The sequence below is a fragment of the Phaenicophaeus curvirostris genome, chromosome 1 (assembly GCF_032191515.1).
Source record: "Phaenicophaeus curvirostris isolate KB17595 chromosome 1, BPBGC_Pcur_1.0, whole genome shotgun sequence".
Taxonomy (NCBI): Eukaryota; Metazoa; Chordata; class Aves; order Cuculiformes; family Cuculidae; genus Phaenicophaeus; species Phaenicophaeus curvirostris.
This window is the reverse complement of record NC_091392.1, coordinates 193923897-193939706: the sequence shown is the minus strand read 5'-3', so window position 1 is coordinate 193939706 and position 15810 is coordinate 193923897. Positions and strand designations below refer to the sequence as shown.

General features: G+C 47.2%; 1 protein-coding gene across 1 annotated transcript; it reads right to left on the bottom strand.

Moving 5' to 3' along the window:
* Positions 1-1807: 1807 nt before the first annotated feature.
* On the bottom strand, positions 1808-10030 carry MRPL48 (mitochondrial ribosomal protein L48). The gene is made up of 8 exons (XM_069883305.1): positions 9989-10030; positions 8863-8915; positions 8098-8135; positions 7070-7155; positions 6149-6321; positions 4415-4517; positions 3535-3624; positions 1808-2059 (listed from the first exon to the last, which is right to left on the bottom strand). The coding sequence occupies exons 2-8, from the start codon at positions 8913-8915 to the stop codon at positions 1985-1987; spliced, it is 618 nt and encodes a 205-aa protein (XP_069739406.1). The 5' UTR covers positions 9989-10030; the 3' UTR covers positions 1808-1984.
* Positions 10031-15810: the final 5780 nt, after the last annotated feature.

Genomic DNA, 15810 nt, shown 5'->3' with positions numbered 1-15810 from the left:
AACTGAACACAGTATTCGAGGAGCGGTCTCACCAGTGCTAAGTACAGAGGGAGAATAACCTCCCTGGACCTGCTGGTCACGCTGTTTCTGATACAAGCCAAGATGCCATTGGCCTTCTTGGCCACCTGGGCACACTGCTGGCTCATGTTCAGTCACTGTCAACCAACACCCCCAGGTCCCTCTCCTCCAGGCAGCTTTCTAGACAGACTTCTAGTCTGTAGCACTGCACAAGTGCAGGACCCGGCTCTTGGCCTTGTTAAACCTCATGCTATTGGTCCAGCCTGTTCAGATCCCTTTGCAGAGCCTCCCAACCCTGCAGCAGATCGACATTTCCACCCAGCTTAGCATAGTCTGCAAACAAGCATTAGGTATGAGAGGAAAGGGCTCTCAGGAGGAGGGATGCTCACCTGAATGCTGCAAATAAGCTGTGAAAAAGAAAATAAAGCAGCTCTTTGTGGTCTGGCAAGGGGAGGGAGCCTGTGGATTTTGCCAGAGGAAGATTTCCAGGCTGTATCAGAGAGAGGTGAGTGCCAGGGCTGCCCAGGGGCTGGGCTTCAGCACTACCAGCCAGAAATCACAGCTGTGTGGGACCATGAGGGGCCCCAGCTTGGGGGAAAGTGCTAATGAACGAGTTATTTCCCTTGTTTCTAGAGAGCTTTCAATGGATTTAAATTGTAGAGGGAAAGATTTAGACTAGACATTAGGAAGAAAATCTTCAGGATGTGGATAGTAAGGCACTGGTGCAGGTTGCCCAGGGAAGTTGTGGATGTCCCTTCCCTAGGGGTGTTCAAAGCCAGGGTGGATGGGGCCTTGGGCAGCCTGGTCTGGTGGGACGTGTCCCTGCCCATGACATGGGGGTTGGAACTGGATGAGCTTTAAGGCTCCTTCCAATCCAAACCATTTTATGATTCTAGCTGATGCTAGAAGAGAGAAAAACAACCCAAACCAACAAGATTTTTGGGCAGGAATAGAATCTCTTCTTAGCATCTGTCAAACCAGGGCTCAGATTTGGTGATAACCTACTTCCTAATAGGAGGGTGAGATCAGGTGTCAGATCTCAGTTCCAGCCTAAATAAAAAACATCTGTGTGCACCCTGTCTCAGAATTTGAAATAACAAGTATTAGAGTGAAAAAACAAGCACTGTGACCTGTTCAACCCAGCAGCCATACATGCACCCAAAAGCCACAGCTCCCAGGGGCTTTGGGTTTTGCAGGATGGTGAGAAGCAGCTGAACAGCCTGACCAAATTCAGCCCCATATCTAGGGAGTTTCCCGGGATGGTGCCACATGCCTTGTGCTTCTGAGATGTGTCAAGGGACAAAGGATTTCTTGCTTTCCAAACAGCTGTTGTGAAAAGTAGCTTGACTCTGGAGATCCAGAGGACAGTTTGTCCTTTATGGCTTGAAATATAAATCAAAAATTAAGGAGGACTTTCTCGTGCACTGCCTGACACAGCTCCAACCTCCCTGCCTCTGTCTTTCCTTGCTTTTTTTCTGTTGTTCAACTGCTTGGGGATGACCACTCCCAACCCTCCCAGGGCTCCAAGGTGCTATTCACATCAGCAAAGCAATTTAAACACTTCTGTGAGAATAATGCGTTGCTCCAGCCTTTAGCTGATGAAAGGAGCACAACAATCACTTCCACAGCAGTAGCATCTGGGAGAGCTGCGGTACAGCATTAACTTGCAGAGATTGCTGCAGACTAAAACTCACAGAAATCCTCCTATACCAAAACATACAGGGGGAGAAAAAAGGCTGGGAATAGTCATGTTTCTTTGTGGATCCTCTTCACTCAGTGTACAAATCAGTCAGACACAAGTATTTGTCTTTATTAAGACAAGCTGCTTGACAACAGTGGAAATTTCTCCCAGATCACCAACATATCAGTACAGTGCTCATGAAGTCATCTTCTGGAGGCTCGAGTAGCTGTGGAGAAGCCTCCCTTTCCCAGGGCTGGCTCTGTAAGAGACAGACTGTTCTTCATCTCAGCTCATCTGCGCTAGCAGCTCTTCAAGTTCTGGCCGAGACTTTAACCGGCTCTTGAAGTCAGCTTCTGTGTGCTGTGAAGAGAGTCAAAAAAAAACCCCAATCAAATCAGAATCGCCTCTTGAGGTCTTTTTGAAATTAAGAGGAAGACAAACCCTCTCGCAAAAAAAATCACTTAAAAGTGGAAAAGCATAAGACTTAAATGCCCACTGAATCCCATGAGCAGGAAGCCCCAGTGGAGAGTCACTCAGGCTTGGATCTCCTGGGAAGCTCAACCTGGAAGCTGGTGGTAGAGCTCTAAGCCTCCTCTCTTACATCCAGCCTCCTACAGGAGCAGCTTCTGGGGTAAAAAGGTAGGGCAGAAAGGGGCAGAAAGCTTCTGGCAGCAAGTGAGCCTGGCAGCTATGGACATGCGGACTCTAAAATTCAGACTTGTAGGCTCCTCCTCACTTGGCAGCTTTTGGAAGAGTGAATGGTGGTGTCATGCTGAAGAAGTCAACTGGATGCCCCAAACTGCCACTGCCTATCACAACTGCATCTGTCTTCCTGAGGAGACCTGCCACTTTCTCCAGAACTTTCCAAGAGCAACCCAAAGCTTTTAGTCTCTCTTCTGCACTGCTGGTCCTAGGAAACCAGCTTGGGTCTTGCCCTCGGACTCCTGCATCAGACTGCGAGATTTGCAAATGGCACAATGTCACCGTTCTCCCTTCAGAGACAAAGCCATCAGCAAAAATTAAAAAAAAAGATAGAAATGGCAGCCCTAAGTCAGGGATGGGGCTGTGACCAAAGCAGAGAAGATGACTGTACTCATGAGACCTTCTCCTGTATTCCTTCTGGTTTTGTAGATCTGGAGATAACTAAACATTCTTCAAAAGCCACTTACGAAGCCACCTGTGTGTTCATATTTGAGTTTACTGTATTGACTTCCCTCTCAAGGCACAAAAATCTTTTGTCCCTGATTAAATAGAGCTTCCTGGGACTGTTTTGTCTGAACGTAAAATGTCAGAAGTTTAAATATCTCCTTATGTCCGGTACACCAGTGAGTGGAGTTGTGTCCTGAAGTCCTCAGTGCTGAGAAAACAAGCCCAACCTCTTCCAGAGCAAATTCCAGCAAAACAGGGCACAGCATTTAGGTTTCCAGTCCCAGCTTTGCCACCAACAGCTCTGTGAAGTTTCTGGCAATTCCCAAATAGGAGGCAGTGAAGCACTGCTGAAAGAAAGTTTTCCCTTCCAAGTTGCAGGGAATCTGTGGCAGCAAAGGAAAACAACTTGCAACCTGCCCTTTCCTACAGATCTCTAGGGCTGGCTGGGAAGATACCTTCTGTGGCTCTAATTATAGGGGTCTAAATGGAAAATGAAACACTCATCAAGAATTTGAGAAAATGTTTTTTGATAGATCAAGCGAGGGCCTGGTTCTGGGAGATCCTGGGTATCCATAAATCTAGAGTAGAAAGTAGTCTCAGGACTAGGTCCATATTTTCAAAGCAAATTCACACCACGCATCATATCCGCGACCTAAATGCAAAGGTACTGGTAAAATTAAGCGTACCTCTTTCACTAACAGATGGACCCCTTCAGGCTGATTACTCTGAATAACTTCCAAGAGTATCGGAGCAAATGTTGCACTCAAACCAGTGATCTGAAAGAAGAAATAAAAGTGCTGCAGGAGCAAAACATCGCATACAAAATGGACCCCTTGTATTAGTGGAAGAGGAAGAGAGTCCATTTTGGTATGAGCCCATGGCAGGCAACCACTTCATCAGAGAAGCGCTCTCTGCTTCATGCACACACCTCTTGCATACAGTAGGGCCCAAAACTCTAATTTTGGCTCTCCTCTATGAATATTGTGCTTCCCACCCCAGCCTGCATAATCTCCTGCATGTAAAGATGCTTAGCCATGCAGGAAGATCTTAATTTAGGTAAGACTACTGCAATGGCTGCCACAGCAAATCTGCTGGCCCCAGCATTAACCACACCCCAGTTCTCAGTGGAAAAAGTCTACCTCTAGGTTTAAAACGTAATTCAGCAGAGACTTAGCATATAGCAAAGAAATATACAATAAACTAGGAAAAAGTCTCTTAGGAGAAGGACCTATTTAATTCAATCATTTGTACACTTTTGAACTGGCTTCAATACTAACAGTATTTTTAAACTTCATCAAATTTGTCTAATCATTCACCCTTAAATGTGACTTTTCTACCCCTTCTATCAAGTATTCTGCATAAAATAGATAATAAATCTTCTGTCTGAAATACAGGATCCAGGATCCCTCTTCTGCTTTGTGAGTAAAATCTAATTGTACTTCTTTGTGCTTCAAATTAAGCACAAATTACACCTTTCATTTGTTCAAAGGACTTAAGTCCAATGGTTAAGGGGTTTTGAGAGCCTGAGACAGGATGCACTCCACAAGAGTAAATGCCAGCTCATACCTGGACAACCCTCTGATGGGTAGTAAGGACCGCATCCAGCTGCATTTTGGAACCTCGCTCTTCCAAGAACAGCACTTCATTGGTTTTGGTTGGCATCGCATAGCTGCAGGAATCACAGGTCAGTGCTTAGGACAGGGAGGATAGATTTGTACTACTTTACAGGAATGAATCAACCTCCAGCAGCAGAGAACGTGGAAGGAGATTAACTTTTCATGAGAAATTAATTATGCGAACAACGTATCTTGCAAATCAAGCACTGGCAGAAGCCGTGTGTTTTACTGGAAAGAGATAAGGGAGAAGCCTGCAGTACTATTGCCAGCAAAAACCCATTTCAGCTACAAACACCAGCCAGAAAGAGAACTTTTCGCTTTTTTTAAATAGTTGAAGGACAGCTTTAAACCAACAGTTTTGACTTATTTTGTAATCTGTTAATTTGGAAGAGTGCTGAAGGCCACTACTGAAATGCATCACTTAAAAGACATTATTTTCACCTCTGTTAATTGAACAGGAGTACAATCAGGCACTCGATCAGGTTCTACTCTCTGGTTAGTGTTACCCCAAAGACCTCAGCCTCCCAGTCTCTATTTGCACAATAGGCTCCATCTTACTGCCCACGTTTTACCCTACAGTTTTTGCTCTTAAAGGGCAAATAATTTCTTTCTGTACATACTGAACTCTGCACACCAATTCCAATCTCAGACAATACAAGTATGATATGAGGTAATAAAGCTACAGAATTTTCGGTGTATCAACAGTCTCAGGCTGTGGGATTTCTCTGCAAACTTTTTCCAGCACGTTGCTGCTGACACCATTACAATTTCTTAGTGCTGCCAGGTGTAATTCTCAAAACTAACACCTACCAGTCACCAATGCATCAAAATTTTTAGTCTGTTTGCTGTGAAAGACAACACAGAGACTACAAGCGAGTGATTTACGGGCACAGGGTTTCAGATAGACAGCTGACAGTTCAGCAAAGTGGAGGAACATAAAGAAAACAACAGGTTTAGTCAGTGTGAGCAGGAACCAGAGTTTATACTCAGAGGTACAGCTAAAGATACACATTTTTGAGAATCACCACTGAATATTTTTACTTCCTTATACAGCAATGCAGTTCTTCTCCCAGCAACTACTGCGGGCACCAAGGAGCTCTATCACATTCTCTAGACTCACTAAAACCAGCAAAGCTGCTATCAGGGTACACCTGCTTTGGATATCTAGTGGGCAGCTGAAGCATCCTCTGCTACCACACTAAAGTAGTGGGCAGCTCTCCCACAATCTTCAGGGGTTTCCCAAGCTCATGCTTGTTCGCATAAACAGTATGACTTGCTTACACTGCAATATATGCACGGAGCCTGGAAGAAACACTATAAAGAAAAAAGAGCAGCAAAAGTCAGCAAGACTTAAGCCTACATTGCCTGGCTCAGCACCCACAGACTTATGCCTTTTTCTCAAAAAATGAAAATTAACAGCTATTTTTTCCTCTGAGATCTCTTCAGTCAGTGCCTGAGTAACTCCATTACAGCCTTTCTTATATGAATAAAGCATCCAAAACCATAAAGAGGCACAAAAAGAGAACAGCAGGCAGATGACAGAAGACTCAGATTTACACGTGAGAAGCTATCAGAGGGAATAGATTATGTCCTTGCCTGCAAAGTATGACCATCTACAAGCCTTGCACGGCCTAACACAACACGATTGCAAGGGATGACAAACACAGAGCCAAGTTCCTCATACCTTTCTTTCACTCTAACAGAGAGACGGTTGCAGAGTTTATGCACATACTGAGCAAAGTGCTCCACGAGACACATATCATAGGAAGTCATCTGGATGTTGATATCTCCATACTCGTGTTCGGTCCCAACATCTATCTCTTTCATCTGAACTTTATCCTTTTTCTTCTTTGGAGCCTATATTAAAATAAACATTAAAGACAAAATAGAAAGCATACCTGTTTTGAAGAAAGATGGAAATAAAAAGCATTAATGTTGGCCCGCAGAGAAGACCATGTTCAGGTGATTCTAACAAAGGTTTGTTGAACGATGTCAAACAAATCACAGCCCGTCCATGCTCATTTTCCCTGACTACAAAACTGGGATGACATTATCTCAACAGATGTTCTCAGACTGAGCAGTTCAGTTCTTGGATGGCAGCACCACAGAAGTCACACAGAAAGTACATGCATACCATGATAAATTTCTTCCAGAAGAAACTAAGGAATAGAAAACAAACTGGGGTTTGATTCAGTTCCTGCCTTCAAGGCAGCTGTCATTGTTTCCTCCTTCCACAAAAATTGTCACCTTTCCAAATTTCAGGGAATGTTAAATTTTAAATGCAAATAAGACCTGATCACAATATTCTGCAATTATTTGAAGTGGGGTGTTGAATTCAGCATCAGGAAGAGATTCCTCCCTCCCAAAACCACTCATTAATTTCAAGAAAAATGTACTGGACAAAAGAAAGCATTTATACAGTGTCACGAGTGGGTACTTCATGTAATGCAACAGTCTCTATTGAGAGAAGTAGCAATAAACCATTACATTATTCCTCTTTAATATGGTTCTTCAGCCATGGAATTAATAATACCAACATTTAAACGAGACTGTAAAAAGATAGATCCACTGAAAGCAAGCACAGCAGGGGAGTTCTTATGCCTACCTCCTTTGGGAGCAGGTACTTAAACCTCCCAATACCATGCGATGGACGGGATCTGTAGTGTCTGTGGCAACTCACAAATGCTCCACCTTAAAATCAAAGCAGAGCAAACAGGTTTCCAGCTGAATGGCAGACAGCCCTTCTTTTAACAAACATATGTGGGTGCTTTGAAAGACCAAAATCCACACTGGGGGTAAGAATTTGCCCTTGATTCTTTGATGGAAGGCAAAGGCAGGCTTGGGCTGATCTCTCACCCATGCAGACAGCCGGTGCATGTTGCAATTTACAGTTGGTTACGGTGAGCAACAAATAAGGGAGGAAGAGATTAAAAGTGACTCATTTCCCAGGTGAATTCTTAGGCAAACAAAGAAAAAATACAGACTTGTCAGTACCAGTGGATGGTGAGGACACTGATGAAATGTTACATCTGTCTCCTTTTACGCGACAGTGGTGATGCTGCTATGATGGATCTGAGCCCTGCATGATTTTATATCCAGTTCTATTCAAATATTCATATGATAGGAAGCCAAATCAAAACTGCATCAGCTTTTATTTACACTTCCTTCTCCAGGGTAAAAATAAAACCCTCAATAACCCTCATTTTAAGAAATGAAGCTCAGAACAGCAAAGAGAAACTGAACACAGAGGATCTAGGTCACTCAGAGTTTGCCTCCACACCAAAATCAAATTCTATTTTAAATTGTGACAATGGACTCCAGCAGCTCAATAAGCATGAAAGTGGAACCTCACAGGGGTGTAAGTCAGTTCCTGGGCAGTGATATGGTCAGTAGTGTCTGACTGTAGTTACTCAACAGCGTAATCATGACTAGTGCCACCTGCTTAGCCAAAAATAGGGAAACAGTTTGGAAAAAAGGTATGGAAGTGGAAGAGCACCCCCTCAGGTTATTTAACCAGTCCCAAAATTGGCTAAAAAAAGAAAAAATCAAAAGGAGACATAAATGCTCAAATATGTAATATTTATTTTGAGTACATGAAGTTTTGCCTTGCACTGGATTAATAAGAGGCCTTACCTGCAGCACACAGATGGCCTTCTCTGGGTGTTGCTGCTCTGTAGGAAAAAAAGATAATAGTTAAAAGATCTGATATCATCCACCTGTGGAAATACAGCAAATCTACTCGAACAAAGGCTCACACCCCAGGTCATCGGACACAGACAGACCCCGTTAGCAAAGACATTTTCTCTTCTTTGAGTTCCATAGCCCTTTCAGCTCACCGTCACCAGCTGAAAGTCCTCCCTCCACAATCAAACGTACATTTTGTCAAGTATGTTTTCTGACACTGTCAGTAGAAGTGACTAAGTGTTTTTCACAGAACTGTTTAGGTTGGAAAAGACCTTTAAGATCATGAAGTCCAACCACAAACCTAACACTGCCAAGTCCAGCACTAAATCAGGTCTCTAAGCATCACATCTACAAGTCTTTTAAATACCTGCAGGGATGGTGACTCCACCACTTCCCTAGGCAGCCTGTTCCAGTGCTTGACAACCCCTTGGGTGCAGAAATTTTTCCTAATCTCCAGTCTAAACCCTTCCTGGAACAACCTGAGGCTGTTTCCTCTCGTCCTATCTCTTCTTACTTGGGAGAAGAGACCAACCTCCACCTCACTACAACCTCCTTTCAGGTAGCTGTAGACAGCAATAGTCTCCCCTCAGCCTCCTTTTCTCCAGACCAAACAACTCTAGTTCCCTCAGCCGCTCCTTAGAAGACTTGTGCTCCAGGTCCTTTTAATGCCTTATATTGTCTTTTACTTGCTAGGTTTGATTTCAGACCACTTACCTGCTGAGCGCCAACACCTGCTTTAGCAACATTCCCTTCTTCAAGCACAGCATCTGCAATGAGCCACACGGTCAAAATGCAAAGTCTGGCAGATCTCTGAGTTTTCACCGAAGCTTCTGAGAATACAGCCATCGAAACGACACCCAAGACCCTCCGAACATACCAATAATCAGTCTCCCCACAGCCTTCACCCACTGTCACGCCCCAAAATACCACTGCAACACAGAGGAATGGGATGAAGGAGAAGATGATGACTGCAGTAACTTTTTCATGCACCACCTAACTTTGCTTCAGAAGCCAACACGTTAGGGTGGGAAGCTCTCCTCCCCTGGTTAAAAATCATATTCATCCCTTGCACCATCCCACTGCCTCCAAGTTAGAACAGCCACATAACCCTCATGCTTGTTCCAGCACTACACAGACTGAGGAAAATACATCTCATTCACCACCAAGGTTTCACGCAAGCAAAGAGCTTTGCCACCACCAAAACCCTGGCAGGCAGGTGCTGCATCATGTCAGCCAGGCTGGAGTGGGGGATAATCCCCAACGCCCCTAGGGAGTGATCAGAAGGACAGGGAGGACCAGGGACCTGCTGGTGCCCGAGGGCAGTGACAGGGTGAAAGGGCTGTAACAGACCCTGTGTTGCTGGGGTGACTCTGGGCGCCCAAGGTGCAGGGTGTATGTACAAACAGGGGAGGTGACTCAGGTCATTAACTCAGGTCAGGACTGTGTTCCCCCAAGAGACACAACCACACACATCCCCAGTCCAGCCACTGGGCTGAGTCAGGCATGTTGTGTGTCTGTGTCCCGACTCCCCAGGAGCAGGGCTGGCCCTGACCCTCCTGTCACCAATCCCAGAGACAGGCCTGACCCTCCTGTCCCAGTCCTGTCAGTCTGTCTGCCTCTCCCTCTTCCTTCCCCTGCCTCCTGTCTCCTTCTCCCCTCCCTTTCCCTCTCTCCTTTCCCCTCCTCTCTCCTCTCCCTCTCTCCTCTCCCTTCCTTTTCCCTCTCCCTCTCTCTCTGCCCTCCCTATCCCTCTGTCCTCCTCCTCCCCCCTTTCCTTCTCTCCTCCTGCCTCCCCCCGGTCCCCTCCCGCCGTGCACAGCGCGGAGCCGCCCGCGGGTACCTGGAGCAGCGCAGGGCCCGAAGCCGCGTGCGTCGCTCAAACCGCACCCCTAGCCCCAGGCCGCTCGGTGCTCCCCGCTACCGGTCCCCGCGGCTGCCGCGGCCCCGCCCCAGCGTTCCGCACGCGGGGACACCATGAGCTTGGGGCAAGCGCCCCGTGGCTCCAGCGCCTCGAGCTCTGGAGGGGGCGAGGGCAGGACCAGGGTGATACCGAAAACGCGGGCAAATAAACTCTCTAAGACTCGTTTTGGAGTTTTAGAAAGCAAGAGCCTTTTAATGCAGGCATGGGCAACAGGAGGGAGCAGACCCCATCAATTGTGCTCACCAAGACAAGAGCTGGGGAAAGAATAAATGTATATAATTTTCTTCAGAAATCTTATGTCTATTCTGTTACTTTCCAATGACTAATTTTAATCATAAAATCACAGAATGGTTTGAGTTGGAAGGGACCTTAAAGCTCAACCAGTTCTATCCCCCCTTCCATGGGCAGGGACACCTCCCATCAGACCAGGCTGCCTAAGGTCCCATCCAGCCTGGCCTTGAACACCTCTAAATCTTCCCCCCACCTCCAATTTAAAGACATTCCCCCATGCCCTTGTAAAAAGTCCCTCCCCAGCTTTCCTGTAGCTCCTTCAGGTACCAGAAGGCTGCTATAAGGTCTCCCCAGAGCCTTCTCTTCTCCAGGCTGAACAACCCCAACTCTCTCACCTCATAGCAGAGGTGCTCCAGCCCTCTGATCTTCATAGCCTCCCCTGGACCCCTTCCAACAGTTCCATATGTTCCTTATGTTGGGGGTTCTGGAACTGGACACAGGACTGCAGGCGAGGTCTCACAAGAGAGGAATAGAAGGGCAGAATCATCTCTCTGGACCTGCTGGCCATGCTTCTTTTGATGCAGCCCAGGATAAGTTTAGCCTTTTAGGCTGTGAGCACACATTGGTGGTTCACGTCAAGCTTCTCATCAATGAGAAATCCATGTCCCTTTCTGCAGGGCTGCTATCAATCATGTTGTCCCTTATTCTGTATTGAATCCACAGATTGCCCCGACCCAGGTGTAGGACCTTGCACTTGGCCTTATTGAACCTGATGAGGTTCTCACAGCCTCACTTCTCCAGCTTGTCCTGGTCTCTCTGGATGACTTCCCATCCTTCTGGTGTGAAAACTGCACCCCTCAGCTTGGTGTCATCTACAAACTTGCTGAGGGTGCACTCAATCTCGCTGTCTGTAGAGTTGATGAAAATATGAAATGACACTTGTCCCACTGAGGGACGCCACTTGTCATGGGTCTCCATCTGGACATCAAACCATTGACCACTACTCTCTGAATGCAATCATCCAACCAATTCCTTATCCACTGAACAGTCCACCCATCAAATCCATATCTCCCCAATTTAGAAAGAAGGATGTTGTGGGGGGCCGTGTCAAAGGCTTTGCAGAAGTCCAGACAGATCACTTCCGTTGCTTAATGTTATTATGAATTTCACAACAGACAAATCTTTTGCTTATTTGGAGCTTTGGAGCCAGCTCTGTCTGACCTTGCATCTGAGACGGAGAGACTGCAAATAGAGGTGATTACAGAAGAGACATCTGTTCAGCGCAGATCATACTTCACATGAGATCTTATCATCACCAAAGAATGAGCAGTGTCTGGAAAAACACTGTTTGAAAAAGAACATGCTATCAAAGGGACGTTCTGTTTAACTTTCAAAAAATACAGTTCATAGAATCATAGAATCATAGAATCATAGAATGGTTTGTGTTGGAAAGGACCTTAAAGCCCATCCAGTTCCAACCCCCCTGCAATAGGCAGGGACACCTCCCACTAGATCAGGCTGCTCAAGGCCCCATCCAACCTGGCCTCGAACACTTCCAGGGATGGGGCATCCATGACTTCCCTGGGCAACCTGTGCCAGTGTCTCACCACTCCCATCGTGAAGAAATTCCTCCTTATGTCTAGTCTAAATCTGTCCCTCTCCAGTTTATACCCATTCCCCCACGTCCTATCACTACAGGCCTTTGTAAAAAGTACCTCCCCAGTAACTCAGATGAAACTTAAGTCTACTTCAGCTTAAATAAAAAATATCTAACTTTTTGTAATACAAACTACTACTTGTATCACAATGAAACAAGAGGTAGTTACAGAATATAATTTCCAACTTACAGGCTTGTCTATAAATCTTTCCAGAAAACTTATGCCTATTCTATTACGTTCCGAGGACTAATTTTTATGTTATTATGAACTTCACAACAGTCAAAACTCTTGCCGATTTGGAGCTTTGGAGACGGCTCTGCCTGACCTTGCATTTGAGATGGGGAAAGGCTGCAAGCAGGCGATGACAGAAGGAGAGACAACTTCAGCACAGATCAGACTGAACACAAGACGTTAGTTAGACGGAGGTTATTCTCCCTCTGTACTCGGCACTGGTGAGACCGCTCCTCGAATCCTGTGTTCAGTTCTGGGCCCCTCACCACAAGAAGGATGTTGAGGCTCTGGAACGAGTCCAGAGAAGAGCAACAAAGCTGGTGAAGGGGCTGGAGAACAGGCCTTATGAGGAGCGGCTGAGAGAGCTGGGGTTGTTTAGCCTGGAGAAGAGGAGGCTGAGGGGAGACCTCATTACTCTCTACAACTACCTGAAAGGAGGTTGTAGAGAGGAGGGTGCTGGCCTCTTCTTCCAAGTGACAGGGGACAGGACAGGAGGGAATGGCCTCAAGCTCCGCCAGGGGAGGTTTAGGCTGGACATTAGGGAAAAATTCTTCACAGAAAGGGTCATTGGGCACTGGAACAGGCTGCCCAGGGAGGTGGTTGATTCACCTTCCCTGGAGGTGTTTAAGGCACAGGTGGACGAGGTGCTAAGGGGCATGGTTTAGTGTTTGATAGGAATGGTTGGACTCGATGATCCAGTGGGTCTCTTCCAACCTGGTTATTCTATGATTCTATCATCTCCAAAGAATGAGCAGTGTCTGGAAAAGATGAGATTGTGAGATTGTGTAGGGAAAAAATCAGAAGGGCTAAGGCTCAGCTAGAAATTGGATTGGCCAAGTCTGTGAAAGATAACAAAAAATCTTTCTACAAATATATAAATAATAAAAGGCAGACTAGGGAGACCATACAGTCCCTATTGGACACAGAAGGAACAACAGTGACAGGGGATGAGCAAAAGGCTGAGGTACTTAATGCCTTCTTTGCCTCAGTCTTTAGTTGTAAGGAGAGTCGTTCCGTCTGTGTACAAACCCAGGAGCTAGAGGAGCATAATGAGGCTCCCGTGATCCAAGAGGAGGTGGTCAGAGCCTTGCTAGCCCAACTAGACAGCCACAAGTCTATGGGGCCGGATGGGATTCACCCTAGGGTACTGAAGGAGCTGGCGGATGTGCTGGCCAAACCCCTTTCCATCATCTTCCAACAGTCCTGGAAGACTGGGGAAGTCCCACTGGACTGGAGGCTGGCTGATGTTGTGCCCATCTACAAGAAGGGTCGCAGGGAGGACCCAGGGAACTACAGGCCTGTCAGTCTGACCTGAGTGCCAGGGAAAGTCATGGAGCAGGTGATCTTGAGTGCTATCATGAAGCACATGCAAGAGAACTGGGTGGTCAGGCCCAGTCAACATGGGTTCACAAAAGGCAGGTCTTGCCAGACTAACCTGATCGCCTTCTATGACAAAGTGACTCGGCTGCTGGATGAGGGAAAGGCTGTGGATGTGGTCTTCCTGGACTTCAGCAAAGCCTTTGACACAGTTTCTCACAGCATTCTGCTTGAGAAACTGTCAGCCTCTGGGCTGGACAGGCGCACACTCTCCTGGGTGGAAAACTGGTTGGATGGCCGGGCCCAGAGAGTGGTGGGAAATGGTGTGAAATCCAGCTGGAGGCCAGTGACAAGTGGGGTTCCCCAGGGCTCAGTGCTGGGTCCAGCCCTGTTCAATGTCTTCATCAATGACCTGGATGAAGGCATCGAGTGCACCCTGAGCAAGTTTGCGGACGACACTAAGCTGGGTGGAAGTGTCGATCTGCTGGAGGGTAGAGAAGCTCTGCAAAGGGATCTGAACAGGCTGGACCGCTGGGCTGAGTCCAATGGCATGAGGTTTAACAAGGCCAAGTGCCGGGTCCTGCACTTGGGGCACAACAACCCTATGCAGTGCTACAGACTAGGAGAAGTCTGTCTAGAAAGCTGCCTGGAGGAGAGGGACCTGGGGGTGTTGGTTGAGAACCGACTGAATATGAGCCAGCAGTGTGCCCAGGTGGCCAAGAAGGCCAATGGCATCTTGGCTTGTATCAGAAACGGCGTGACCAGCAGGTCCAGGGAGGTTATTCTCCCTCTATACTCGGCACTGGTGAGAGAGACCGCTCCTCAAATACTGTGTTCGGTTCTGGGCCCCTCACCACAAGAAGGATGTTGAGGCTCTGGAATGAGTCCAGAGAAGAGCAACAAAGCTGGTGAAGGGGCTGGAGAACAGGCCTTATGAGGAGCGGCTAAGAGAGCTGGGGTTGTTTAGCCTGGAGAAGAGGAGACTGAGGGGAGACCTCATTGCTCTCTACAACTACCTGAAAGGAGGTTGTAGAGAGGAGGGTGCTGGCCTCTTCTTCCAAGTGACAGGGGACAGGACAAGAGGGAATGGCCTCAAGCTCTGCCAGGGGAGGTTTAGGCTGGACATTAGGAAAAAATTCTTTACAGAAAGGGTCATTGGGCACTGGAAGAGGCTGCCCAGGGAGGTGGTTGAGTCAACCTTCCCTGGAGGTGTTTAAGGCACGGGTGGATGAGGTGCTGAGGGATATGGTTTAGTGTTTGATAGGAATGGTTGGACTCGATGATCCGGTGGGTCTCTTCCAACCTGGTTATTCTGTGATTCTGTGAAAAAAACACTGTGAAAGAAACCATGCTGTCAGAGGGACAATCTTAACTTTAAAAAAATGCCACTCATTAGGTGAGATTAGGGAGCTTGACATCAGGAAAAAATATTTCACAGAAAGGGTGATTGCGCACTGGAACAGGCTGCCCAGGGAGGAAGTTGAGTCACCTTCCCTGGAGGTGTTTAAGGGATGGGTGGACGAGGTGCTGAGGGACATGGTTTAGTGATTGATGGGAATGGCTGGACTCGATGATCCAGTGGGTCCTTTTCAACCTAGTGATTCTATGATTCTATGATTTTACTCTGGCTTGGGTAAAACCTCCTCCCCGCCCCCTCCCCCGCCCGCGGGACACGTGGCAGCGCCCGGCCCCGCGCTGGCCCCGCCCCCGTCCTCGCAGCCGCCATGTTGAGTGTGGCCTGGCTCGGCGGTGACCCGGAAGCCCCACGTGGTGCGGCGGCCATCTTGGGAGAGGCCTGCCCGGCCTCGCCTTCTGCGGCCATGTTGCTGCAGAGAGCAGTGACTGGTACAAGAAGGGGAATGTTGGAAGTTACAGTAGAGTTCGTGCAGCTGTACTTTTTGAAAGTTAGACAGAATGTCCCTCTGATAACATAGATTTTTTATAGCATGTTTCTTCAAATAGTGTTTTTCCAGACACTGTTACAGAATCACAGAATCACTAGGTTGGAAAGGACCCACTGGATCATGAAGTCCAACCATTTCTATCAATCACTAAACCATGCCCCTGAGCATCTCATCCACTCGTCTTTTAAACAACTCCAGGGAAAGTGACTCAACCACCTCCCTGGGCAGCCTCTGCCAGTGCCCAATGACCCTTTCTGTGAAGAATTTTTTCCTAATGTCCAGCCTAAATCTCCCCTGGCGGAGCTTGAGGCCATTTCCTCTTGTCCTGTCCCCTGTCACCTGGGAGAAGAGGCCAGCTCCCTCCTCTCCACAACCTCCTTTCAGGTAGTTGTAGAAAGCA